This window comes from Phaethon aethereus, assembly GCF_964289735.1.
Source record: "Phaethon aethereus genome assembly, chromosome: 2".
In the NCBI taxonomy this organism is placed as follows: domain Eukaryota; kingdom Metazoa; phylum Chordata; class Aves; order Phaethontiformes; family Phaethontidae; genus Phaethon; species Phaethon aethereus.
In genome coordinates, this window is record NC_138582.1 from 8,991,181 (window position 1) to 9,017,993 (window position 26,813).

The 26,813-nt window shown below is 44.4% G+C and overlaps 1 protein-coding gene across 1 annotated transcript; it reads left to right on the forward strand.

Annotated features, from left to right (window-relative positions):
* Window positions 1-886: 886 nt before the first annotated feature.
* Window positions 887-25,026, forward strand: ST3GAL1 (ST3 beta-galactoside alpha-2,3-sialyltransferase 1; the record flags this gene model as incomplete). Its single annotated transcript, XM_082014748.1, has 6 exons — window positions 887-1,198; window positions 10,897-11,093; window positions 13,749-13,928; window positions 19,024-19,069; window positions 21,605-21,724; window positions 23,609-25,026. 6 exons carry the CDS (start codon window positions 887-889, stop codon window positions 23,780-23,782), a joined length of 1,029 nt encoding a protein of 342 aa, XP_081870874.1. The 3' UTR covers window positions 23,783-25,026.
* Between the last annotated feature and the right edge of the window lie 1,787 nt (window positions 25,027-26,813).

Consider the following 26,813-nt stretch of genomic DNA (forward strand, 5'->3'; position numbering starts at 1 on the left):
GTTATGAACTTTGCTGAGTATCTTGTGGCTACCAAGGTCAGCCTGAGGGAAGGAGGTGAGTCATTGCCATTCAAATGGCTACAAACTGTAATTCAAATAAGGCTGGAGCGCTGAGGCTGGTTCAATACAAAGGGACTTAATGTCCCCAGGTGGATGCTCTGCCCTTTCGGAAATTTCACCCTGAAACTTCTCAGTATGCAAATGCTGCAGCAGAAATTGCAGCTGGTGCTGCCGTGTCGAGGGCTCTGAGCTAATCCAAAGTCTTGGGATGGGCAGAGAAAAGCAGAGAAATTAGGTTGGGAGGAATGCAAAAAACTTTCTGACAATAATTTTCTTTCTTTTTCTGTGTGTACGTGTCTCCAGGCTGCAGACTGCTCTCCATGGCTTAAACGGACATCGAAGCACATCTCTCTGCTGGAATGTACATCCCCGGATGATCTGATCCTTCGTGAACTAACTTCCAAGGAAAAAAAAATAACCACCCTCTTCTTTTTACAATTTGCTTGCTTTAATTTATGGATTGCACCCACACAGAAAACCTGAATTTTAATGCTGATATTGCTCCCCTCTAAATCTTCTGGCACGCAGAAGGGCAAGGGTCCAACTTCATCGAATCCTTGGTGGGAGAGGTTAGCAGCAGGTCACGGAGAGGCGGACTAGACTTGGAAGCACTGTGAGAAGGTGAAAGGAAATACCCAGCTTTGCCTTTTTTAAGCCCATTTCGGGGAAACAAAAGCTTTTTCCTTTATGGAGGTAGTGGAGTTGGCACGTTCAGCCTAAGCCCGGGGTGGTAACTGGCAGGCGCCTGCAGCACCCTTTCCTTTTTGCCTTACCTGGACCCTCCATCGTACTTGGCAGCAGCGACAGCAGAACCCGAGCGGGAAAGATGGTTGTCGTAAGGAGGAGGAACGTGAAAGTGTTTACCTTTGCCTTCTTGCTCATCACGGTGACGTCGTTTCTGCTGAACTACACGCACCAGGTGACCATGACCACCTGGGATCTGAGACATCTCATCATGCAGTTTTCTGAGCAAGTCCAAAAACTCTTCAAGTACCCCAGGAGACCGTGCAGCTGTCACACGTGCATTTCCGAGCTGGGACGTTCTCTCTGGTTCGATCAGAGATTTAATTCAACTATGCAACCTTTCCTGACCTCACAGAATGCCTTGATCTCTGAAGACAGCTACAGGTGGTGGCTGGTAAGTGGGAGGTGTGGGTACGGCCTGGCACCCACGCGATGGTTGCGTTGTCAGGCTTCGAGCCATGCCGAGCAGATAGCGAGAGATGGTACCTGCCAAAAGCGTTTGCTGTCTCGGCTGACCAGGGAGGCGGCGGGGGAAGAAAGTGGGTGTTTGTGCTGCTCTTTATCTCGCAGGTACTCGGAGCGCACCTTCACTTGCTCCAAGCTGGAAAGGTCCCTGGCAGAGCTAGGCAATCCAGAATTGGCAAACGTCAATACTGCCTTTTTCTTCCTTCTCTTCGAAAGACTAGACTTCTTAAGCTGGCTTGTTTTGCTTCAGATGGTAGAAAGGACTTTTGCCGTCCATCGAGGCAGAAAAGCAAACTTGTCGTGAAGTGTGTAATTCCTGTGGGGCTTTCCCTACCTTAAGACATGTAAATAATTATCAGGATTAAATAGAAAACGATTAATTCTGTGTGTATGTGAACAGTTCCTGTTGTGGCCCATGATGTAAAACAGGTCTGTAAAGTGCACGGGTGGCCACGGGTCGCTGGGAAGCGGCAGCCCCTGTGTCTCCTTGAGCAGGGTGGTCCACAGAGCCTGATCCAAGCATCATGAAAGCTAACAGATAACTTGTTCGAAAAGCACAGAAGGGAAGAAGGCGTATCCTGATGTTTTGCCTAATTAAAGCCCTTTTGCTGTTCTCTTGAAACAAGGTATTGATTAAATGAATGGCTCACAGCCTGTGCTGCGGAGCTGCCACAGCGCAGGTTCTGGCTGCAACGCCCCAGTCAAACCGCAGTTTCGTTATGAGTCGCTTTCCCACTCTTCAGAAAAAATAATCTCCCTGTGCCTTTCTTTGAGCACACAACTGCCTGCAACTCGGTGTCCTGCAGTGAGCACAGCCCTTGATGTTGAATTTGGGGCTTTTCAGCCCTTCCCTGGCACCCTGGGGAGGCCCCTCTGGCAGGCACCTGCTTTTGCAGTGGGGGACATTCAGGCTTCAGAGGAGATGTCAAGTGTTGTGGGAATGAGGCTGTATCCGATTTATCATTTCTTAGTGCGCTGGCTGTTGCATTTACTGGTGAAAAAAGATGCCACTGTCCGATGTCTTTAGCTGTTCTGTAAATGATATCCTCATTTTGTGATGAAACCCTCCTTTTTGCTGGGAGTCACATATTCCAGATGTTACATCCTTTCACCTGCCCCTTAGCCTTGACTCAGATTTCCTGTTGCTTATGTTTTTTCTTGTAGCCCACAGACACTTTTCCTTCTGGTGCCCACATTTCCTCACTGGCCTTTGCTGGAGCCATGAGAAGGGAAGGTGGCAAGCTCAGGTCCTGGTTCCCCTTGCCCTGGGATGAGGCTTCAGCAGCGAGCTGAGCTGATCTAACAACTGGCAGTTTTCGGAGAAAGGCGGATACCCCGAATCAAGTTCAGTAGATGAGAGGATGAGGTTGTTCAAGGACACCATGAGTGTTGAAGCTGGTTGTGAAGTGCCTCCTGGTTGCTTCTGAGTACAAAACCGGGGAGCACTCAAGCACCTCGAGGAGCTGCTGGGGAGAGGGTAGGATGATCAATCATAGAATCATGGAATCATAGAATCATAGAACGGTTTGGGTTGGAAGGGACCTTCAAAGGCCATCTAGTCCAACCCCCCTGCAATGAGCAGGGACATCTTCAACTTGATCAGGTTGCTCACAGCCCTGTCCCACCTGACCTTGAATGCTTCCAGGGATGGAGCATCTACCACCTCTCTGAGCAACCTGTGCCACTGTTTCACCAGCCTCATTGTGAAAACATTCTTCTTTAGATCCAGTTGAAATCTCCCCTCTTTCAGCTTAAAACCATGACCCCTTGTCCTATCACTACAGGCCCCATTGAAAAGTCTGTCCCCATCTTTCTCAGAAGCCCCCTTTACATACTGGAAGGCTGCAATAAGGTGTCCCCAGAGCCTTCTCTTCTCCAGACTGAACAACTCCAACTCTCTCAGCCTGTCCTCCCAGCAGAGCTGTTCCATCCCTCTGATCATTTTCGTGGCCTCCTCTGGACCTGCTCCAAGAGGTCCATGTCTTTCCTCTGCTGAGGGCTCCAGAGCTGGATGCAGGACTCTGGTGGGATCTCACTAGAGCGGAGTAGAGGGGCAGAATCCCCTCCCTCGCCCTGCTGGCCACGCTGCTTTGGATGCAGCCCAGGAGACAGCTGGCCGCCTGGGCTGCAACTGCCCATTGCTGGCTCATGTCCAGCTTTTCATCCACCAGAACCCCCAAGTCCTTCTCGTCAGGGCTGCTCTCCATCCCTTCATCCCCCAGCCTGTTGGTTTCCCCGACCCAGGTGCAGGACCCTGCACTTGGCCTTGTTGAACCTCATGAGGTTCACACGGACCCATTCCTCAGGCAGGCAGTTTTTTCTTAGATGGTGAAAATAAAACTTAATAACTTTCTACACTTTTTTCACTGTATTTTTTTTTAGCCAGAACTTCTTTTCAACTAGAACCTGTGAACTATTTTGGTGTTCCCCAAAACTGCATTGTTTATTGGAAACCAGTTGCTTGCTGAAAATACGTACCCTAATCTGTAGTAGATGGAGAAGGTGGCCTGACTCCTCTGAAATGCCAGTCCTGGCATCGCTGTGGAGGCTGCGCTCCTGCAGCACCCGGGCTGAGGAGGAGTCCTGCGAGACAGGGCTGGGTGGGCAGGGTGCCTCTGCTTGCACATCGCCCCCAGCAAAGCCATGCTTCATTCTGCACTCGAACCCCACTCTGATTTAAACGTGAGGTTTCAATGCGTTCTCTTTAAAAAAAAAATAAAAAGGAAGAAAAAGCTTGTGACCTTCAGCAGAGAAGTCTGCATTTCTGATTCTCCTTCTTGTAGTGAAACTGAAAAGAAAAAAAGTCCAAATATCTCACTTCAGCTCAACCTGAAACAGATTTTTTAGGGGGAGGGTTGTTTCTTTTTCAGCTAAATTAAAAAATAGTGACTTACAAAACAGCCAAAAGTCTTTTTTTGTTCTGCCCCACCCTAACCCAAAGCAAAGCTATCCATTAATTTTCAGGGCTGTCTAACCCTATTTTTAGTGTTTTCATTCATTTTTTGAATTCAGGTCAAGTTCAAAGGGAATATACCACTGTAGAACACAAAATCAAAGCAGTTTTTTCTTAGATGTTAAAAATAAGTCTTACAAGATTTTGACACTTTTTCCACCATATTTTTTTTTAGCCAGAACTTTTCAACTAGAACGTGTGAAGTATTTTGGTGTCCCCCAAAAGTGCGTTTTTTATTGGAAACCAGCTGCTTACTGAAAATATGTACCCTAATCTATAGTAGACAGAGCAGGTGCCCTTGACTCCTCTGAAAGATGCTTCTGGGTAAACCCAGGCATGATGTGGCCTCAGGTCCTTATGTCAACCTATTTCCTATATACGTGTTGCTTTGGGTAAGCCCTTCCGAGACAGTCAGTGTCATTCCTACTGTAAGTCATTCCCAGGTGCATCCTGCCTGTGCTCCCTTTCTGCTGGTCATTTTTACGCTTGTCTTCAAAGTGCGTCTGAGATTTCCGCCAGTCTTAAAGAAAACATTGCTCGTGGCCGTGTTGTACTGTCGCTTACTTTGCCAGCTCAATAATTTGTGTCTTTTTACTACATTTGCACTTAATGGATGAGACATGAGGAGACCTGAGATTGCTTAAAACTTCATTTCAGGGGAGAAATGACTGTGCGTTCGCTCTCAGGAGCTGACTTCAGACGGCGTGGTGGTTTTGTTATGCTGTAACTGAGAGGACGATGACTACTCTGGAGCTATTTATTGTAAGGCTGTGATTTTCCTGTCATGGGGAGACCCATGTGAGTGTGCTTGGACTAAACACAGGCAGAGCCCTTGCTGGAGAGCTGTCTGTCTGCCTAGCTCGGTCTGCTCTCCCTTCCCATTAACCCTGTTGCTGTACATGTGAATAAGGATTATTCATCCAAATAGTCCTGTAGCGTTAGTATCCCTCCACTTCTAGGAAAGCAAGGACTGATTTCAGAGCCTCATGACCAGTATTTGAGATGAAATGACATTTGGAGGCAAAGGTTGAGGTGGTTTCACTTGCTTGCGGCTCTTCACATGACTGCCAGCCTGTTTCATGGTTTATTTGGAGAATATATGGTTTAAACTAAATAAACATATGGTTTTTATTTTTTTTTTAAATAAACATATGGTGGACCATAACCACTTGGTTAGAAATTCCTTCCTCCCTCCCTCCCTCCCACCTCTCCTCCACTCTCTCTTTCTCTTCTCCTCTACCCGTGTCTCTCTGTCCATTTTCTGCCTTCCCTCATCTTACGCTCGGGGGCTGTGAGAGTCTCAGTGTTTTGGAAGTTAGGGTTTTATGTTACGTGATTCATTTCTTTCTGTTTATATTTTCATTCCCACCTCCCTGAGCTGGTTCACCTGCAAGTTTTTCATTGTTGTTCCATGACACAAATACCGTGCACATTTCCACTGAATTTAACAATCTGTATATAAGGAAACAGGATAAGTATTATATGCTGTAATGTAACACAGCGTAGCATTTTTTTATGGTTTTCTTTTTTTTTTTCTCAGTGTTTTTTTGGCATTGTTTTTGGTGGTCAGCAAGTATAAAAAATACAAGATCAGAACCTGCTGTTCTAAATCCAAAATAACCTTGCTGAAGTTGATGGATTAAAGCTGTGATAAGTAAAATCAGGCTCAGAGTTCCCCGGCAATCTTATCTGTAGCATATTGTTCATAAACTACCATGTTATAACAATTTTTATCTTGAGTCGTATCATATTTGAGGGTTTTGCCTTCTTTTTTTTTTTTTTGGAAGAAAGCTCCGCTCTTGGGGCCACATGATTAGGGTATCTAAAAGATAACGTTAGATTTTAGTCCTTACATTTGTAGGAAAAAATGCAATATACGGCTTAAGCATTTGCTAACCGGACGGTGAACAAAAGGGCATCCCCAACACATGCACTGGGGAAGTCGTGGAAGCTGCCCTTATTTTTAAGATGGTGGCAGAGCTGCGCGGTACCCGAGTCATGCATTTTGAATATTCTTTGCAGAAAACTTGCCCAAATGCTTTGATCACCAGAAGTCTTCTTTAAAACTGGGACACTGTCGGTGGTGCTTTGAAAGCCGTGGAAAGGGCTCAGCGCTCTGGAGGGAGCCTGTTCCCAGCAGAAGGTGGTGCCAGGTCCAGCCCAGGTCCCAGGCTTCAGTCCCAGTGCCTGCTACCTGCCCAGTCCCACCTGGTGGTGTACTGCTTGGGTGCAAGCATGACATTCAAACCAGCCTTGGACATACTGGGAGAGAGAACCTGACCCTGGGCTACCTCTTACCGTCACTGGCAGTCCCTATACGCCTAGCCGGGCTGCAGCTCCAGGGTCTCCTGTGGCGAGGACAGATGGATCTGAAGGTGGTCCAAGCTCAGGGGCCCCTCTGAGCACCGTAGTGCGTTCTGCCGAGCTGCAAGCAGCCTGCGGCCAGCAGCAAGGGCACACAGGGCTGGTGGAGGCAGAGTCTTCGCTCCGCAGAGCAGCGTGGAGGTGACCCGTACCAGCCATGGAAGTCAGAAATCATATGATTTGGCACACGCATATTATTGTGTGGTGTTTACATAATATACGCACACGACATTCGTATTTGAGAATGCATATTTTTGACAGACACAAATCATTAAACAAAGGCCAAACTCTTGAAAGCCCCTATATTCTTCCCCTTAATCTCTTTGATGCATAGCAATTGCAGGACATTGACTATAACAATAATAATGCCATATTTTGCAGACCAAGAAGGCATTTTTAAAATTGATGGTTTCCTTTTAACCTCTCCTTCAGTCTGCAAAATGGAGATTACCTGGATTTGCCCCACCAGGCTGTTGGTAGGATTAATCTTTTTACAATGTCTTATAGAGGGGAAGCGCTGCGTGACTATTAATGCCTCCGAAACTGTTGCAGTGAGGCAATTAGTAGCTGTGCAAAAGAGATTCTCATGGGGCTTTATTCCCTCTTTATCTTTTAAAAACAGTTTCAAAAAATTAGAAAAGCCATGAAAAACAATATTGCTACACCAGCTTCCCCAGGCTGCCTGACCGTGTGCTTGCAGGAGGGCTACCCCGGCAGTACTGGCTGCTGCCAGACCCACACCTATAGCCTGTCCACCACGAGGGTCGTGTCTCGGTCCGTGCTCCATCTGCATCCACATCTGATGATTACAGGTTAAGCAGGATATTTTCTTCCTGCTGATAAGTTAGGAATTTGAAGGTGTATTTAATACTGTGCCAAACTTGTCCATGGATGCAAGTTGCACAGGCACCAGAGGAGCTTTCCTTTGAGGCTCTCCCGGCTGTAGCTGCGTCCTCACCGCTCCAGGCTGTTAGCTCTCAGCAACCTTGGCTGAATTCACACCCTCCCTTTGCATCCCCTTAGAGTTTTGGGTATTGCTTCTTGGTGATCGCTGGCGATGTGATGGTGCTGGAGAGCCCAGGGAAGCCTTCTGAGAAGTTTATAAAAGCAGCAAAGTCCTCTTAATGGAGGTGTGCACACCGTGGTGTGAGAAGGAGCAACAGGCTCTTCCTCAGAAAGCCATTCATGGATAAAGAAAGGAAGTGCATAAACTTTGAGGTTTGTTTTTTTTTCTTGCTTTTGTTAAGGTGCAAAACCAACTAGTAAACTTCTGTATATGAAGTAGGGAGTTTTGAAGGCTGGGAGGACAGGGTAGTTTGTCCTCCCTGTGGAGGTGATCAGCAGACTTCTCAATCTGAACTCCCAACTACATTTTTTAGCAACCTAGTTGAGGAGTTGACTCTCAAGTGCCAAACAAATATTTTATGGAGGTGTTCAGTGATCTAGTGATATTCTGTATGTGGACACAAGGAGGATTAAGACACTCTTTGGACTTGGGCAAGAGGTTAAGCTGCATCAGTAGACATGGCTGTTGCCACACAACTTCTGAGAAAAGCAGCCATTTCACTCAGAACACAGGGGTCAGGTATTTCAGTGTATTTAAAGCCCACTTCCAGCAGCTATGTCTATACACATATCCCTGGCACACATCCATGGCACTTGGAGGGAGGATGCTGTCCCGGCAGAGCCACATGGCACTGCCACGGCTCTGCCTTGCACGGCATGGGACAGACTTTCACCCAGTGCTTTCGTTGATTTATGGGAAAGGCCAGACTGGTGGGAGCTTGTTGGAAAAAAAAACATCATTACTCAAAAAAAAGACAAAAATGTGGTGTGGGGAAGTGAACTATAATTGGCTTGTAATTGTAATATTAAAAATGGTCTTTTTCAAGAAGTCGAGTAAACATTGTGCAATAAGGAACTGGCTGCACATTAAGTCTGAACTTTTAAAAACTGTCTGCCTTGGTGTTAACCATTGCCTGCTCTGCTCTGTTTTGCTGAAATGTCAAAGACTAACCAGTGCTGACTGAAGATTAGGCCTGGAAAGTGTAGTCCAATCAGATAATCACTGACGAAATTAAAACAGACCACTTTTAATGAGGTAAGGACGGATGTCTTATTGTATGGGTATTCAGCACACGGTGTAATAAGGTCCTCATACTGTTTGAGGTCATTGAGGGAATGTCTTAACATAAGTAATAATCTCCGCTGTGGAAGTCATGTACAACAGAGAGATCGTAGGACGATGGTGTCCTGCTTTCTGGCCGGAGTTGGTGCCCATGCTTTAATTTGGTTGCAATAGAGTTACTCGAGACTGATGGCAGCATAACAGAAAGAAAAGACAGATTCCTGTTCGGTGTAATGGAGGTGCCATAATAATGTTTCTTACCATTTTAATGCATCAAACAGGAATCAATACTCCGGTTCCATTCCTTTACTGATGCTATCATTCTGGCTGAAAAGGCAATTTGCCTTAAAAAGGGGGCTCAGATATTTAGCATTTTCTGAAAATCACCTTCCTCATCTGAATTTTCTCAGGCAAAATCACTTCAAGAATAGGTTTCTGGGTTTTTTTCCCCGAATAACTATGTTCTTAAAAATGTTTTGGTGCATGTTTGGCAGTTTTCGCTTTCATGTCAGTTCACCTATGTAGTAAAAGGGTATACATGGGTATATGCATGCAAGTGTTCAAATAATTAAAATCAAATTCCTTTTTAAAAAAATGTTGGATTTTTCTGCATTATACACCAGATCCTACACTGTATTACATCTGCGAAAAGTCTCCATTTATTTTGAACACTGCAGGCTTTCTAACATTAAATGTTTTTCATAAATTCAGCATTTTTAAAAACAGGTTAGGTTGGATTAATAAAGAATACACAAGAGTTTAGATATGTGAACATGTGTTTGTAGCATTACACACAAATTTAGAAGAAGATAACCCTTTGCATTTAAATAATTGAGCCATCCACTGAATAGTGACATGTGGTAATAATAACGGTGCTTGTTTGGGCATCCTAATTACCTTGCATCCTAATCACCTCGTGTAGTCCATATATAAGTATATAGGTTAGCAAGAATTAGCAGGAAGATTAAGTCTTTGTATGTACCATTTCTTTGTCTTCTTTGTTTTCAGTCCTTGTCCCCAGTGTTGTCTTGCAGCTGTGAGCTCCCTCCACGGACCTGTTGTTCAATTCAGTGCAAATAAGGTTGCTTTACGTAGGTCTGCAAAGAGACAGCATGAAATTTAAACAAAAATTACAGTGATACATCTGTGTGTGTTTGTGTAAGAGAGAGAGATCAGGACAAACTGACAGTTCCTGGTACAGGCAAGAGAAACGCATCAGAAACTAAAGCCAAATTACCCCAGGCCATTGCCGGGAGTCGTGGGAAAAGGTGTTTCTCCCCTGTCCCTCCCTGCCTCTTCTTGCCCTGGGCTGGCAGAGCAAGGGCAGAGCCTTTTGGCAGATTTTGTGTTAGGAGCTGCACTCCCTTTGTGAACTTGCAAGCAAGCGGCACCACGATAGTGGGCAATGATTTTTGTGAGCCTGCCAGCACTGCCAACCTCTTTAGTAGTCGTTGGAGAGCAGAACCCCAGAAAGGGAGTGTCTGACCATCGCCTGCCCTGCGCTTTGCCTGTACCTTCCCCGTCCAGCCATTGTTCCCACCATGCACCACAGAGCTGCTACAAAAGAGTTTCCTTCCATGGCAACAGACACAATGACCAAGGTCCGGGTGGTTTTCTTCATCCTGGAGAATTTTTTAGATGTACCTACATCTCCAGCCCTCAGGGCTAACTACCATAGTTTCCTATACACTAGGAGCTTGTTCCTCCACAGTCCAGAAAAGCAGCAATGAGATCTTCCACTTCTGGCATATGCCAAAATTTGTGGAAGGGATGTCATCCACATCTGGGGTCCATCAGGTTCTGTCCTTCCTAGGAGATTTTAAAAGAAATCTTACACATGTCCTAACAGAAGATATCTGGCCCAAGGTGGGATTAGGCTTATAGGCACCAGAGGATCAGCCTTGGGGAACACATGATCTGTTTCACCACAGATAGATGGATTGAGGAGGTGAGGGAACCCAAGTAAAAAGAAGGGAAAAGGGGAACCAAGTTTAAAAAGTTAATAGGAAGGGATTTTCCACTTTTTTTCTGCTCCTAACCCAATGCCTTGTAATGCATACTGCAGGAGACAGTGTCTGCAAGTAGATACAAGAATGGTCTTTGAGAAGACATTTGAAACTACATCTTGGTCACAGAAGAGCTAGCTGTTTTGGTAAGCTGGGATGATTTTTCTCCCTAACAGAAATTGCAAGGAGAGAAAACTCCGAAGAATATTAATGCTACTCTCAAGGAATTCTTTGGGATCGTTCCCGGGCATGGCGATCCACTGCAGGAGCGAGGCACTTACACGTGCAGACGGTGTGCCGTCGTGGGCAACTCTGGGAACCTTCTGCAGTCTCGGTATGGCCCAGATATTGACTCCCATGACTTTGTGCTCAGGTAAGTAGCCACCACCTCAGCTCCAGACGTCTCTGTTGCTTAAGATTCACTGGTATTTTTGGGGACAAGTGAGCAAACAAGATTTCAAGGGCTATCTAGTGAAATCTGGTACTTAGGTCAAACCTAAGTTCCAGGGATGTAAACTATGTGTGTTGGAGATATGACCTCATGTTTTAGCTTGGAAAAAAAACATGAATAGGTGTTGATACTGTAGCTTGTTCTGCACTGTCCATAATTGCTCGTGTTAAAAAGTGTAGCTGAAAAACCCTGCAGTTTTGAGTAAAAGTTATTTCAACAACTCGTACTCACAAGTGATCTTTTACACACTTAGTTGACTGTATGAGATTTTACTTTTTTGCACTGATGCATTCTTAATCAATGGTGGGGTAGGAAAGCCAAAGTCACTTTGCAATGAACAGGAGACAACAGGTTGACTGCAGCTACCTTGTAAACGGTCACATCGCCTCTTCCTTTTGAGGTGATGAAGGTTGGCTATTCTGTCCCACTAAAACACAAGCAGAAACTAGGTCAGCAGAGCTAGTCACCCAGAGGGCAGCCAAGATGTCTGGGCTAAGTTCATCTCCAACGTGTTGTCCAGCTTTCACATCCCAGCTGCCAGTACAGCACAATTTGGGGAGCAATGCAGGGCAGGTCAGAGGGCCTGGAAGGGACCGATTGCTACTGAAAATACCACATGTGGGATTACACTCTCAGAAACAACATAACCTTTAGCAGGAAGCTGTGTGCTGAAGTCAAGAGTGAACCAGCAGAAGATCAGCACTATTTGCACTGTTAGGCCACCTTAGGCCACTGGGCTTCCACTGTGGCTGGGACACACTGCTGAGTCTTTAAATGACATCTAAATGTTCTCAGTAAACCATTTCAGCAGTTGCTTCCTTCAGTTGCACGCCTTGCCCTTTGCCAAAAGTACCTCCTCAAAGGCAGCAGCAGCCGACCTGGTCTTCAGATCCGCAAAGGGAAGTGAAGAGCCTTCGACATTACTCCCACAGGTTGCAAATGTGAGACAGCCCTCTTCCTGTGTGGACTTTCTCATCTTGCCTGGCCTGCATTTCCAGATTCATGCAGAAAAGGTTTTGCTAGACTTAAAAGCTATTTTTTGGAGTAGTAACTAAAGAGGAATGCCCTCAGATGTGTGCTGCTTCTCTTAGGCCTTGCCCTTCCTGTGGCAGTGCATCCATGGCAAGGGAGAAACTCTCTGTGACTTGGAATTGAAGCTCCCAGTCTCAGATTTATATTTTAGCAATCTCAAGCCAGATCTGAGGGGATGGCACAAGGTTTTAGGATTCACCATGGAAATGTAGGCAGAGAAGGTGACCCCTCTGTGTGTTAATCCAACAAACAAAATCTCTGGTGACCTGATGTTCACTTGCACGTACTCTGGCAATACAGCCAAGTTCGGGGAAGAGCCAGGGAGTCTGAGGGGACACATTTCCTTCCAAACATCATGTTCCAGACCACTTTTATTTGTTTAACTATCAACTTTCTTGACAGAAGGAAATTCCTGCTCAGTCCTTCCTTGTCCTCCTTGCACTTCTGCCAGGAGATGAGCTAATAACGCCTTGGTAGAAGACTCCACTGGGCTGCAGAGAAACCCCATTCTGCTCAGAGCCAGCGTGGGGGTTTCTGCATGGTGTTGCATAGCACCATGGATTCATGTGAGGTCAGGCAGGGCCACTTTGGGGATCTCTAGCCTGCATTGCGCTGCACCATAGAAGCCTACAAATCTTTACTAGCAGTGAGCTAATGCCTCAGTGAAGGAATTGCTGATATGTCCCCAGATTTGCTTTCAGAAGTGAACACAAGTGCAGAGGCATTTCTGCAGTCCTGAGCTCAGAAACACCCACTCTGCTCCCTGATACATCCAACATAAGGTGTTTGGCCAACACGCTTTGGCTGAGCTCTGGTGAGCCCTGGGTAGATCTCCATGCAGTGACCCCAGGGTTACTTGAAAGCACACCACGTGTGCGCGGAGTGACCCTAAGTAGATATATTGAAATTGGGGGACATACTGCAAAATAAGGTTTGAGTAAATGAAGTGTCAGCACTTGATCCCGGATTTGTCACTGTGGCTTTGGTGCCTTTTCATAGGAGGACCCTAAGAAATATTTGCTGCTTCTTATCACACATAACATGGTTTGTTACCTTGACCCTAGACATCCAAATACACCTGTTCAGATGGGGAGAATGAAACTGCAAGTCAAGCTCATGGCCTTCAGGGCAATATTTTTCTCAGCTACTTGAGGCTTCAGCTTTAGGATGAAAGGAGATGTGTCCTCATGGACTCACTGCTCTTTAGACCAGCTCTCTGCTGACTGTAAAGGGAACCCAGGGATGTGCTCAGAGATACACTTGCTTGGCAGAGGCTCCCATTCAGTCCCAGGAATCACACACTGAAGCTGAGCTTTCATTTACTTTTAATTTATCCACTATGCGTGATGGTCATTTCAGCTTGCTCAAGGACCACTACACCCTGTCAAGGCTGTCTGAAGACCCTGCATACAGCACTCTCCTTAGCCATGGGAACATTTTCTTGCCACCTCAAGCAAATGATTTGGGGAAGAATCACACATGTTTTTACCTACCTAATTCCTCTCCTGCTTCCTCACACTCTCACTTCTTATTTTTGGGCTGCAGAATGAACCGTGCCCCCACCACTGGCTACGAATCAGATGTTGGGAGCAAGACCACTCACCACTTCGTTTACCCTGAGAGCTACAAAGAGCTGGCAGAAAACGTGAGCATGATCCTGATCCCCTTCAAAACCCTGGACCTGCGCTGGGTTGTCACCGCTCTCACCACAGGCACCATCAACTTGTGAGTAAGGGCAGCGCTGAGCGGGCAGGAGGAAAGGGTGGGAGCCCCCACATGTTGCTGTAGGATAGAAAAGCCCATGCTGGGCAAATCCTTGCTTCTGATAAGGCTCAGGGGAGCTTTACAGACCCTCGCAGGTCAGAGTTCAGTCCTGAACACGTGTTTTCTGGGAAAAGCTTAATGTTATGGTGCAGTCTTCGAGGCGTAGATCCAGATCCAGCTCTTCACAACCCAACACAGTGGTCTCAGAGAGATGAAAGGGGGGGGTTTTGCTGCTGGAGGTGGTCAGTTTTAGCAGCGACTTCTTGGGCTTTGGGGTTCAGTGCCTCATTATGGGCTTCTGCCCATTCCCCCTCCTCTCCAGTCCCTTGGGAGTACAGTGGGTGCAGCCAGAATGCCTATACCCAGACGTACCCATCAGAAAGCCATCTGCGGAATGAGGTGTTTGGTGGATTATTCATTCAGCAGTGGTCCTAGACACCTGGATTATCCTACCTGAGACACTTTGGGTGGCCAAGCGGTCCTCCAACATGTATTATCCCACTTGCAGAAGAGGACGGGGAAGCAGAGAGGGATGTGCAGGCTGCTCACGCAAGGCAGTGAGAGCAGAAGCAGACCACAGCACTCAGTCCCCCATCCACAGCATCCTCCCCTGGACAGGTCGGTCATGAGCTCAGTCTGTCTTTCCTGGTGGAATGTGACTGAGAGCCGTGCAGAGGAGACACCATTGTTTTGTGTGTCACCTTTATGCCTTAGCCTTAAAATAATGTGTTCTACCTGGCATCAATGTGCCATGCTGGTATTTATTCTCCATTTCTTCTTTGTAAGTCCTTTCACAAGTAATGGGGATGGACATTCTAGCAGGGCCTGTTGCGATAGGACAAGGGGTAATGGTTTTAAACTAAAAGAGGGGAGATTTAGACTAGAGATAAGGAAGAAATTTTTCACAGTGAGGGTGGTGAAATCCTGGCGCAGGTTGCCCAGAGAGGTGGTGGATGCCCCATCCCTGGAAATATTCAAGGTCAGGTTGGACAGAGCTCTGAGCAACCTGATCTAGTTGAAGATGTCCCTGCTCATTGCAGGGGGGTTGGACTAGATGACCTTTAAAAGTCACTTCCAACCCAAACCGTTCTATGATTCTAATGTTGTCCTCCTTAACACATTTATGGCAGCACTGGATTTAGAAATGTGAACAAAATGCATGTTTCTTCTGACTGCCTGCTAACGGATTCTCTTCCTTCCTATAAAATGGCTTTTCCTAATCCAGCAAATGAAATACGTGACATTTGTACTGTGTGTGAGGCTATCTGCTGGATGTAAAGCCACAGCCTGGTGGGATTGCTCAGTGGCACTCTGCTGCACATAGGCAGCAACAGCAGATCAGATTACTTTATGCCAGAGAGAAGTATTTCAAGACATGTCAACTTTTTTCCCCATTTCAGAGTCTCAAAAGAGTAAAATCTTGGAAAAGTATGTCCCTGTTGACTGGGGATAAGACTCACTTTTAATTATTAAGGCAAACTTTTTGATGGGACAACAAATGGTAATTTAGTTATTCTTTTCTTTTTCTTTCCTCTCTTTGCAAATGCATTTTAGATTCTTTTCACTCCTTATTAAGAATCTCTTAACTTGTAACAAATGTGTTTTAGTCTCTTTTTACCTTTTTTTCCCACCAGCACTTAGTATGTACAATCATAAATTGTCTCAAAAATCCATTTTCAGGACACACTTGTAACTCAGAAAAATCAACCCACTTAGAAAATCAGCTAAGAAGTGTCAGTGACATTTCATGCGTGGTTTAGGGTTTTGGGTTTTTTGGAAGCTATATTGATAAAAAAGGTTGAGAACCTCTGCTGTTAAGCCTGGACCCAAATCCTATCAGAAGCAATGGAAAGCTCCCAGCTGCCTTCTGTGGCCTTTGAATGAAGCCCCTTGCTGCATCTTTGTCAAATCCACCCCTGCTCTAGGAAGAGGAGCCCACAGAGGGCCATTTGCTGTCATCATCACCCGTCCATGTTTCCATCACTGTCACTGTTCTGTGTCCAGATTGCAAAGCCTTATACTATTTTTTGTTGAGTATTTACCCTCAGAAGTGGCAGAAAGTGGGTTGCAGTGGTAAAGCTGAGTGAGCACTTAGCCTGTCAGGAAGATATACCTGATTGACTATGAGGCAGTCGTAGCACATGAAAGGAAAAACTCTTTGCTTAATAAATTACAGGATATATTATGTATTTATAATTACAGAATCACAGAATCACAGAATCACTAGGTTGGAAAGGACCTTTAAGATCATCAGGTCCAACCATTAATCCAGCACCACCATGTCCCCTAAACCATGTCCTGAAGCTCCACATCCACACGTTTTTTGAACACTTCCAGAGATGGCGACTCCACCACCTCCCTGGGCAGCCTGTTCCAATGCCTGACCACCCTCTCAGTGAAGAAATTTTTCCTAATATCCAATCTAAATCTCCCCTGCCGCAACTTGAGGCCATTTCCTCTTGTCCTATCACTAGATAGATTAGATAGATAGATTAGATTGTATACATGGGCTTGGTAAGCCTCTGGTATAAATTAGTGTGTGAGTGTTTAACCCCATGAAAGAAATACCAATATTGTAAGATTTTTGCCATACTGAAAGCAGGGAAATTGCATAATTAATAGGCTGGCACATGCTGGAGCAATAAAACCATCAAATCATAACAATACATTTAATATATTTTTAGGCTAGCAGAATAAACCTATGGGCATGCATTAAACGCACAATGTCAGATACAGTGTATAAGGAGATTGTTGACTGTACATTTGTAAAGGGGAGAAGGCATCAGATAAAAATAAAACCCATCTGAAATTCAGTATTTTAGAAGAGAAGAAATACCCACCTGAGTGCACTCATAGTTAAAAAAGATAAGCATCATGTATTATGGTTCAAAAGAAAAATCAAATTGCAGATGGCCTTAATATTAGATTAAATTGATAGCTGAAATGAGAGCTCTCAGACATGTCCCATTTGACTGATGGATGTTCCATTTCAAAGTGTCTCTCTAAGACAGCGCATTGTCTCATAACAGACCAACAAAGGGCTTCTGGGACAGAAAACCTTCAGGCCCTCATCAGTCGTATATTTAGCCTAGTTGCCTTAACTTGTCTTCTACAAGTCTACGATTGTCCATAGTGAAAAAAGTTCCATGTATCTCCGCTTGGTTTGGCAAAGAGCAATTTTTGTATTCCTTAAAATGTTCCACATCTTCCACTTGAGTCAACAGTACAGTGAATGTCCTGTACAAGGTGGCCAGTGATGCTGGCAGACTTCGTGAGAGCCCTGCCAAGTGGCTCATAGAAGAACAGTTTATACGAATTCCACCTCTAGCCACCTTCATCACAGGCTTCACTCTCTGTTCCACTCCTGTGTGGTATTTACTGAGTCACAAACTCCCTGGCTGCTATGCAGCCCAGTTTTTACATGATCATAATGGCGCAGGTCTCTGTTTGGTCTTAATCAGCATGCCAATACTTTCCATGTGGTTGTATGAAATTGTGCAGCCAAGTGACAGCAGGAGTTGGGTATTTCTTCTGAAAAAATGAAAATCCCATGATTAAAATGACTAGCATGTCATCTGACAAGAGCTACAGTATTGTCCTGGTTGGATTAGAGCTCTATGCAAATACTGTCTTGAATATTGCATACCGTTCACTTTGGTCTTCTACTGTACCTGGCTAGTTGTCCATGAAATATGGGCCTCTTGTTTCTTCCACATCACCTTTTCAGAAAAGACTGGCTGTTCATTTATATAATAACAAGGAGATTTCACCAGCAAAGAAGCGCTTTATGTCTTCATAATGACCAAAACGACATGGGATCACCAAGACTACTTCTACTGACTTTGCTAACCCAAGGTCAGGCATGGGAAGCAGATGCAAAGGCAGATTTGCTGAGGACAGATTTGCTGAGGGCAGATTAAGAAGTCTGCATAGGTGTCCCTTTCTCCATTAGCATCTCGTGTCACATCTCAGGGGGCTGGAACCCACCTATCACATCTTCCACTGCATCCAGCCTGGGGCAGGGATCTAAGATGCCCGGAAGTACATAAGGAGATGAGGACATTGCCAGGTCACCGCTGGTTTGGGAAGGCTTAGAATAATGTTTCGAAGTGCTGATGATCCATGGTTCAAAGAGAAATAAAATGTTAATCACAGGAACTTTTTTGTTACCAAAAATCAAACAAAACATTTAGATTAAACTAATGGAAGGATTTGGTGATTTATCGCAACCCATCTAAAAAGTATGCAGAGTATATTTTGGGATGTAGTTCAGTTACAAGGCCAGTTCAGAATTTTCTCACTTGAAACAAACTCAGGGAGATTTTTTTTACAGCACTCGTGATGAGCTGTGCAATGCCAGCATGCACATTCTCTCTGTGCATGAGATATGGGGAAGAAAAGATTTTTTTTGTTTTCAAGGCATGACTCGTGATTTCAACCCAGTCATAAGGTATGACTTGGAAGTTTTACGCTGGTAACTGCAGGAAGCCTTCAGCATGCCCCTAGGGAGGAGGGGAATAGCTTGCTGGTGAGGGGCTGTGTGCTGGGAATGCCAGAGTTGCACATCACCACAGAAATTATGAGCTCTACTACCACCTACTCTGAAAATCATGCGGTAGCTAAAGTATTAGGAGGGGAAAAGTCTCCCCCTGGTGGGAAAAGGTTTTTCTTCCATGAGATCAAATTGAAAGCCTCCCCCATCATCAAAATGCAAAGACTGCAACAGTCATGAGCCAAGAATTAGAAGTCATGGGCTCCACATAATATTGACTTTGCACTATATTGTCAATTAAACCTTTGGTGTCCTACTGTCAATAATTAACTTGAAAATTTAGAAATGTAATGGCTTCCTATAAACTTGCTTCAGTGACACCTCAGTTCTTTTCATGCTGTGTTATTTAATTGTAGCCTCATTTTCCAACAATTTCTTTAATTTATTGGTTTTAAATAATTTGAATTTATTCCTGTACATGATGAATATTCTTTCCTTCTTTGGAAATAGAGGAATATGTTGGGCTTCTACTAATCTTGGTGGTGTTCTTTTTTCTTCTAACAGCACATATGTGCCAGTTCCACGGAAGATCAAAGTCAAAAAAGAAAAGGTGAGCCACACTGATTTGTGAATTTGTTCTGCTAATCTAGTTGTAGGTCTTTTGCCTCTTTTGGAGACTGCAAGAATCCAAGGAACCCCTTGGCACTCATGAAAACTGCAACCAGAATACATACACTTTACAATGCTCAGCTAAGCTAAAGGTTCAGCTCCTGTCTGCCATTCAGGCCATAGATCAACCATTAAATATCTGAGGTTGGAAAGAAACTGCTCTTGTGACTATGCCATTGCATTACCGCTGTTCTGAAGGTTGCGTTGCTTCTTTTAGTACTGCTCAGGGAGATTTAAGGTGCACCGTTGGCCAACTGTGTTCACCCTCCACAGCAGTTGTGCTGTTCCAACCTGTTGCAGTCATTCAGATGTAATGGCACTTTGAGCTGTCGAGAGCCTTTGGAGTTTTTTAAACATAATTTGACTATTTGAATGTCAAGGATGTTTCTCACTCTTCGGTCAGTTCCTTGTAATAAAGAGCTAAGTGAACCCTGAACAAATAAAGCTGTGTGTTTTCAAGTCGGTGGAGAATTCAAGATGGTACCAATGGTTCTTGGGGAAGGCTCTTAGCCCACAGCTGTAATAACAGCCAGTACCCAATTAAACAAGGCTGGAGACTGGGCTTGGGCCAAGTCCATTCTGGTTTTGTCCCAAGTGTATTAATACTCTCCCCGGCAATGTTCAAGCAAGGTTTGGAGGATAGCGCAGACCAGAGAATATTCCCTGTTTTGCACAGGGACAGAATTGAGCAATGTGTACACGATCTGTGCCATGCCACTTCCCTCAAGGCTAACAAAACACCTCTATTTCATAGTGTGGATGTGTAGAAGGCAATCAGTTAGGGGATCTCACTCCTCTGAAAAGGTCAAAGATGGACAAGCCTGGTGCCCACCCTACAGCAGTCAGAATAGAGTCCATCCCACGCAACTGACACATTGCCCAAGAATGCCGTGGTTTAATAGACGTGCCTGACTGCTGGAGACAGGACTTCCCATGGGGCAGGATGGTCATTCCCATATTGGACCTTTAGCCACCATGCAAAGACTTTTGTTGTTGTAGCTGTACAGTTTGAGGATATAACCAAGGCAGACTATGTAGGCAGAGGTAAGAGACGTTTCCTCTTCCACAGACCTTCCAGCAAAATAAAAGTCTCATTCTTTCAGCCTTTGGAGAGGATGATTTTCAGAGGAGCTCAGTCTCCTAATGTCTCGTGGGCTGGTAAAGTATGATGTTAGCCCCAGAGCAATAAAATTACAGATTAAAGCACACATCCTTCAATTCAGGAGGCTGGGTTTTGCCAAAGGCTTCAGATGAAACTTTTAATCAGTATCAGTTTGTATCCCTGTGCTTCAAACCATGGACCTCTGGGGGTATTAAATAATCACTTAGCTCATCCCTATCTGTTGTGAGGAACACATTAACCTCTGCAAAACCCTTGTGAAATGCACTGCGGCAGGTTGTTAAACTCACGTCACAGTTGAGTAGCACCAGCCCAGGCTACGGTTGGTGATATGCTGCAGCTTCCCAAGCAGGGAGATGAGAAGCCTGTATTTCTTCCCACACCACGCAGTGCAAAACATCCTGTGAGAAGCGATTACATACAGATACAATATCAGCAATTAACCTCTGACTTCTTAAAAGGAAAAGCCTTGCAGCTAACCAGATAGCACTGAAACGCCGTTATTCTAATTACAAGCGCAGGATGGAGAGAAAAGCCTCTCTTTGCCTAATTCAGGGGAGGGGCTTGAAACCAAGGGCTCCAAACAGTCCTAGGATTTACTGTACACTCAGGTCTGATCTTAAGTGCTCTGTCTCCATTAGATGGCCTCATAATTTTCCCCAGAAGATAACCAAGTGCAATTTATGTTTTGTATTAAAAAAAACCAAACAAGCACATAGAAAAATAGCATGTTTGGGAAACAGGAGAAATGCAGCTGACACAACCTGAGAGGCCTCCTGATAGTTTACAGATGACTCCAGGCTTCCTTAGATCTGTACCCATAGAGATACCAAGACATGGTTGGCATATTGTGCAGAAGATGCAGTTGCTCCTATGTTTGCACCCGAATTACAGTTGGACTCAATGACCTTAAGGGTCTTTTCCAACCTAAATGGTTCCGTGATTCTATGAAATCTTGCATGGCATCTTACACTTGCCTTGCTCAGTCCTCCAACTCCCCGGAGCGCACCTGTGTTACAGCAGGATGCTGCAGGGAGAGTTGAATTCCTAATTTTCTTCTCACTTGTGCCATTTCTTACCCATTGCTTTCAGTAGGAATCACCCAGGATTTACATTAGAGTAAGTAGGTGGGGTATCAAGACCAAGGAAAGAATATTCTTGTGCATTTGCACATGGGAAATAGTCTTGAATGCACTTAACTATGGGATTTTATTTTTTCCTTTCGCCTGTCCTCAAGGGAATAACTATCTTTCTACCCTACTCCCTTACCCCAGTGTCCTTTAAGGATGACATGTCACTGTTGTTTTTTTTCCCGGAGTATTTTACTAATGAGACTTTCTTTCCAATTTTGCCTAGATCCTGGTTTATAATCCAGCTTTTATGAAATATGTCTATGAAAACTGGCTCCAACATCATGGGAGATACCCCTCCACAGGATTTCTGTCTTTGATATTTGCACTCCACATTTGTGATGAGGTAAAAGTCTGGCTATGTTTGGACAGATGGATAAAAAATCAGGATGTTTCACACTGAAGTGCCAGGAACATGCCCTGGCCACTCACTCAGCCTTTATTTCCCTCTGTCCATCTACTCTGCCATTTGCTTCTTCAAACAGATGCAGGGTCCTCAGTAACATGCAGATACGCTCAACTGGCAGTGACTGATTATCTTGATGTCAGCAAGTGATGCTAACATCACATGGTTTAAGATGTATTCCAGGGGAATATAATTACACATAAATAGTGGGATTCCACTTGGTATCAAAAGACATCTAAATATGGATGGTGTCTGTGCCCATCTTGTTAGTGGAAGTCCCAGTGATATTTTGTCTCACTGTGAAGGCACCAAGAGCCAAGTGTTGTCCTGGGCATGCCCTCTGCCTCCAGCTGCCAGGCCAGAGAAGTACAAAACTCTTGGCCTTGTGTGACATCTGCCTGCCTTGAGTAGATGTACTGAGTATGTAAGGACATCTCAAATGGCACTTACGTTTGGGCAATTGCACTGAGGTTGTATCTGTCTCATCAGTGGAGCCAAGCCAAGCCATTCAGCAAAACAACCTCCTGGTAAGACATTAGGGGAGCAGGATCACTCCCCGGTTTCCAGTGACTGTGCTGCCTGAATCGCCGCTGACTGTAATGGATGCTCAGGCACCTCCATTTGGATATCTAAATCTTAAACATAATCCCACCTGAAGAACTTCAATGACCAGCTCTTAGACAAGCCAATTTGGGGAATGCAGATGGTCTATTTTCAAACCCAAGTTTGTGGGTTTATACAGTAGGTTATGGTAAATGCCTCTGCTCCAGCAGTTACCTAAGGAAATTCTCCAGCTTGCGTGATGTGAGGTGCTCCTAGGTGACTGGAGACTTAGCTAGTTAGTGTAAGGCCAGGTCAGCTTTACAAAAACCTGCAAGAGTGGGCTTGTCAGCATGGGGGATAAAAATCACTATGCTGGCAAAATCCCTGGCCTGGACACAGATCTACTCATGAAAGAGAGCTTTTGTCACCTAGGCCTGTCTTGCTTGGAGAGGTGATGGAAACATTGCCAACGATGCTAGCAGGAACTGTACCATGGTCAAGGCAGATAGGATGGGTGGCTTGGGTGGAGTCAGTTTTCTAGTAAGCAGGCAATGAACAAGACTCTGACATTACCAAGAAGAACTTAAAACAGCTTGTATTTGGGTGTGTCCAGGTGTGAGTGAATTAGGGTGCTTGTTTTGTGGGCTATGACCCATTCAAACCCAGCCATGTAGCCACTCTCACTTTAAATAAAAGTCAGCTGTGATGTTTGGACTTTTACCACCCAAGGAGACAGGCATAGCTATCGATGAATGAGCCGTTGGGAGAGGAAAGGCTGTAGGCATATACACACACAAAGAACATAATGTCCGTTTGCCTCTGAAGTGACTGTGAATGTCATATAATTAAGTATATAAGTGGGGGTCAGCATGGGCCATCATTTGGAAGATGAGGAGCAAAACCTACATTTTTCCAATCTGTGTGGCCTTAATCAGCTAAAGAGGAGATTCCCATCCCAAGCCACTGACCTCCTGAGATCAAACATCATGCTTAAGGGACAGGAATGTGTTTTTCATATGGGTAAACAAGAGCTCATGGACAGAAATTTCCTTTTCTGTCTGGGCTCAGGTGTGATGGTGGTCTCAGCTTAGGATGTAATGTCCCTTGAGCAGGCCTTGGGCTGTTATTCTGCAATTGCATCATCTCATGCAGTAGAACAGCTTGGCACACCACCAAGGCCCTCAGGTGCTGCTGCCTATAGATAAACTGAGAATCCAAAGAATTTCTTCAACACTTCAGAGCTTTCCAGGCCATAACACTAGTTCTATCTTACTTCCTTAGGTGAATGTATACGGTTTTGGAGCAAACAGCAAAGGACACTGGCATCACTACTGGGAAAACAACGCTTCAGCTGGGGCTTTCCGGAAGACAGGTGTCCATGATGGGGATTTTGAGTTCAATGTAACTTTGACTCTTGCCTCCATTGAAAAAATAAATTTTTTCAAGGGCAGATGACCCTGGCCATAGGGAGAAGTGGGGGCTGCAATTTCCAACATGCAGCAGAAAAGAGCTCAGTGAAGATGATCTGGGCACCAGCCAGGTTTGAATGCGTGAATCTGTGGTGGATCCGGAGCATCTCACTGCTGCAGTGCTCACCGCAGGGAGCTCAGCTGAGGACCGGCTTCCACGCTGCATGTAATTTCCTACCTACAGATAGCTGGGAACTACCAATCAGTTGTGGGAATAAATGAATCTCTGCTTAGGCTCTACGGCTTGATTTCTGAATTACTGATGAAAGGCCTGCCTGTTGCAATTAGGGGAAACCTGGGCACAGGAACTGCTGTTTACATGTCCGTTCTTTCCTCGAGTAAGGCAGGAGATCCTTGAAGAAGAGTGAAAACTATTTCTGGGACTTGAGACCCATTAGGGCAGCTGTGAACATCATAGTAAGGATTACCTCAAAGAAATGAATTCACTTCTGCTGTTGATCTTCTTTTTGAACTGTCTCTTCTGTTTCCTCTATTACTTCTGGTTTTATGTTGTATCAAGCAAAAACGTGATGAAGTTGCCTGGAGTAGTGAATATTTCAGCCATTGCCTCATTCTGCATTGACGGTGTATAGAAAATATAGATCAAATCATCTCTGATCATATATTATTTAATATCGGTTCCTATACAGCCATAATGAGAGAGAAAACAATACTGAAAACTCCAGCAAAAAATGGCCTTTTTAGTCACTTGTTTGTTTGTCTTTTTTTGTTTTATATATATTTTTTTTCTTTTTTTTTGGTGGAAAATACTCTGGAATGCTCATTTTTATTTAATCAGCTTAAGGTTGGAAAGTGGACTTTTTTCTTTCAGTCATTTATATGTGCCTTTTATAATTGTGCAACAGATGTGATTTTTTCTTTAAAGATGACAAACTCAAAATTAAACTTTTTTATAAAAGGGGGAAAAATTAACCAAAGTTTAGCCTCCATGTGGTATGCTTTTGTATGGTCAAAACCAATAATAACAGCTCCTATATTGTATTTCAGCAAATGCAATTAAGACTAATTTTTAAAGGTAGCTTTTACCTTTTTTATGGGAAAATATCCAAAAGTTCCAAGGAAACTTTTCCTCTTATTTTTTTACAAATTTAAAAAGTGGTATCTCTTTACAAGATCTCTATTTGAAATGGAAGAAATATCGTGAGTTGGGATATCAGCTAGTAATACACTAAGAAACTTTGGCCCTGCAGCACCATCTACAAGGACACAATCTACGCAAGCTGATCCTTCAGTGTAAGCTAGACTTCAAAATTACGTGCATCTCTGGAGGAATGAGTGTGTTAATGCCAGTACCTCTAGACAGTGAGAGGAGGGAAGTGACAGTGGAGATTTTACATCCACAGATCTTTGCTGGAATCAATGCTTTTAATCCTCATGGACAGATACAGTATGAATCCAAGAACAAAGTTCAGGTCGTGAAGAATGGAGAAGAGTGGCTTTTTCTTCCCGATATCATGAAAGTAGGATTCATGGGTTATTGCTCCATTCTCAGCTGTAGTAAAGGCAATGGAGTTCTTGCCATAGGCTTCAAGGGACTTTAGATCAGGCTTGGAAAAAATGGCATATTTAAGTTTTCATGGATTACAATGGTTGGTGTTTGTGGCAATTTAGAAATCATCATCTAAATGACCCATCTTTCATGCACCAGATCTGGCAACACGTTCAAGCAGATGAGTATTTGAGCTCAGTGAAAGCCTAGCCCTTCGACCAGTGATGTGCTTCAGTCCAAGATCTATCCCCTTGTCTTTCCATGCCAGTTGTTATGGAGCTCTCATCCAAGGCAGCAATTCATGGCACAATGACACGGTCAGCTGAAATATCCTAATTTTGGGCCACAGCACCATTCACCAACATGAACTGCTTTACCCACACGACTATTACTGGACTCACAGCGTATAAAGCCAAACGTCTGTGCGGGGAACTGATGTCCCTTCGCTGTACACACATAACCCTTTGGTTTAGCAATATGAAAAGAGCAGGATTTTCAAATCCTCATGCTGAGACCTGTTCATCATCTTCATGTCAAGAAGCCCTTTCTCAGCATGGTGGCCAGCAGAACTACTTACCTGCATGTCACAGGTGCAGCAAATTCAATGGGCTTAGTGTCTTCTACATGTCCTTTGTAAAAGAATGAAACATTTCTACTTGAACCATGTTTGTTTGTTTTAAGCATTCCCACTGTTTAAATTGTTAATAAGTTTCTGGTGAGCTGTCACACTAATACAAGCAAAGCAACTTAAAGAGGAAAAAGACTCCATGGAAGACCTCGATGGTATCTTCATCCTGTGGCTGGATTTTGGATATACTTTCTTCATCATGAGCTTCAAGTATTTTAATTTTTTTTCTCATGGACAGACGTCACTAATTCAGAAACTTTTCATTGCTGTTTCAGTCATTTTTAGAAATATTTGGAAGAAAACTCATGGCGGTTTGGTACCCAAATGATGTTGATTTTTTTTTTAATCACAGGTGGCAGTTTGGGATCAAAAAAAGTGGTAAAAATCAGCTATCTTCTAGCCTGTGTTGTTCTGAAAGTTTCCTTTTGTTGTCCGAATTAAATTTGCAATTTTCCCCTGAGTATGCTGCCTCTGAGAGCACATATGAAACATCATGGCTCATACTATTATGGATAGATTTAGTGTCCTCATCATGGAACAAGCTGCAGTTCTGATTTAATTTTCTTGCTGAGAGCAAGCAGTAACTGTGTACCACTGATGTCCATTTTTGAGAGCGTGAGGAGAGCGGAGAGTAGACCTTCCTAGCTGTAGGATGAGGGAGAGTCTGTGCCATCACATTTCTATTCCAGAGGAACTTTTTCTAGAGTCCTTCAGGAACTGACTGTTGTGTTAGATCTTTATCTCTGTTTCTCCACAATTTTGCTGCTCTTTCAAATGCCTTCAGAATAAGGAGATACCAACAGGTGATGCTGAGGGAAGAATTAATTCCCACTGTTGAAGACTGTTTGTGTTCCTGCTAGAAACTTTCTGGGTTTATTT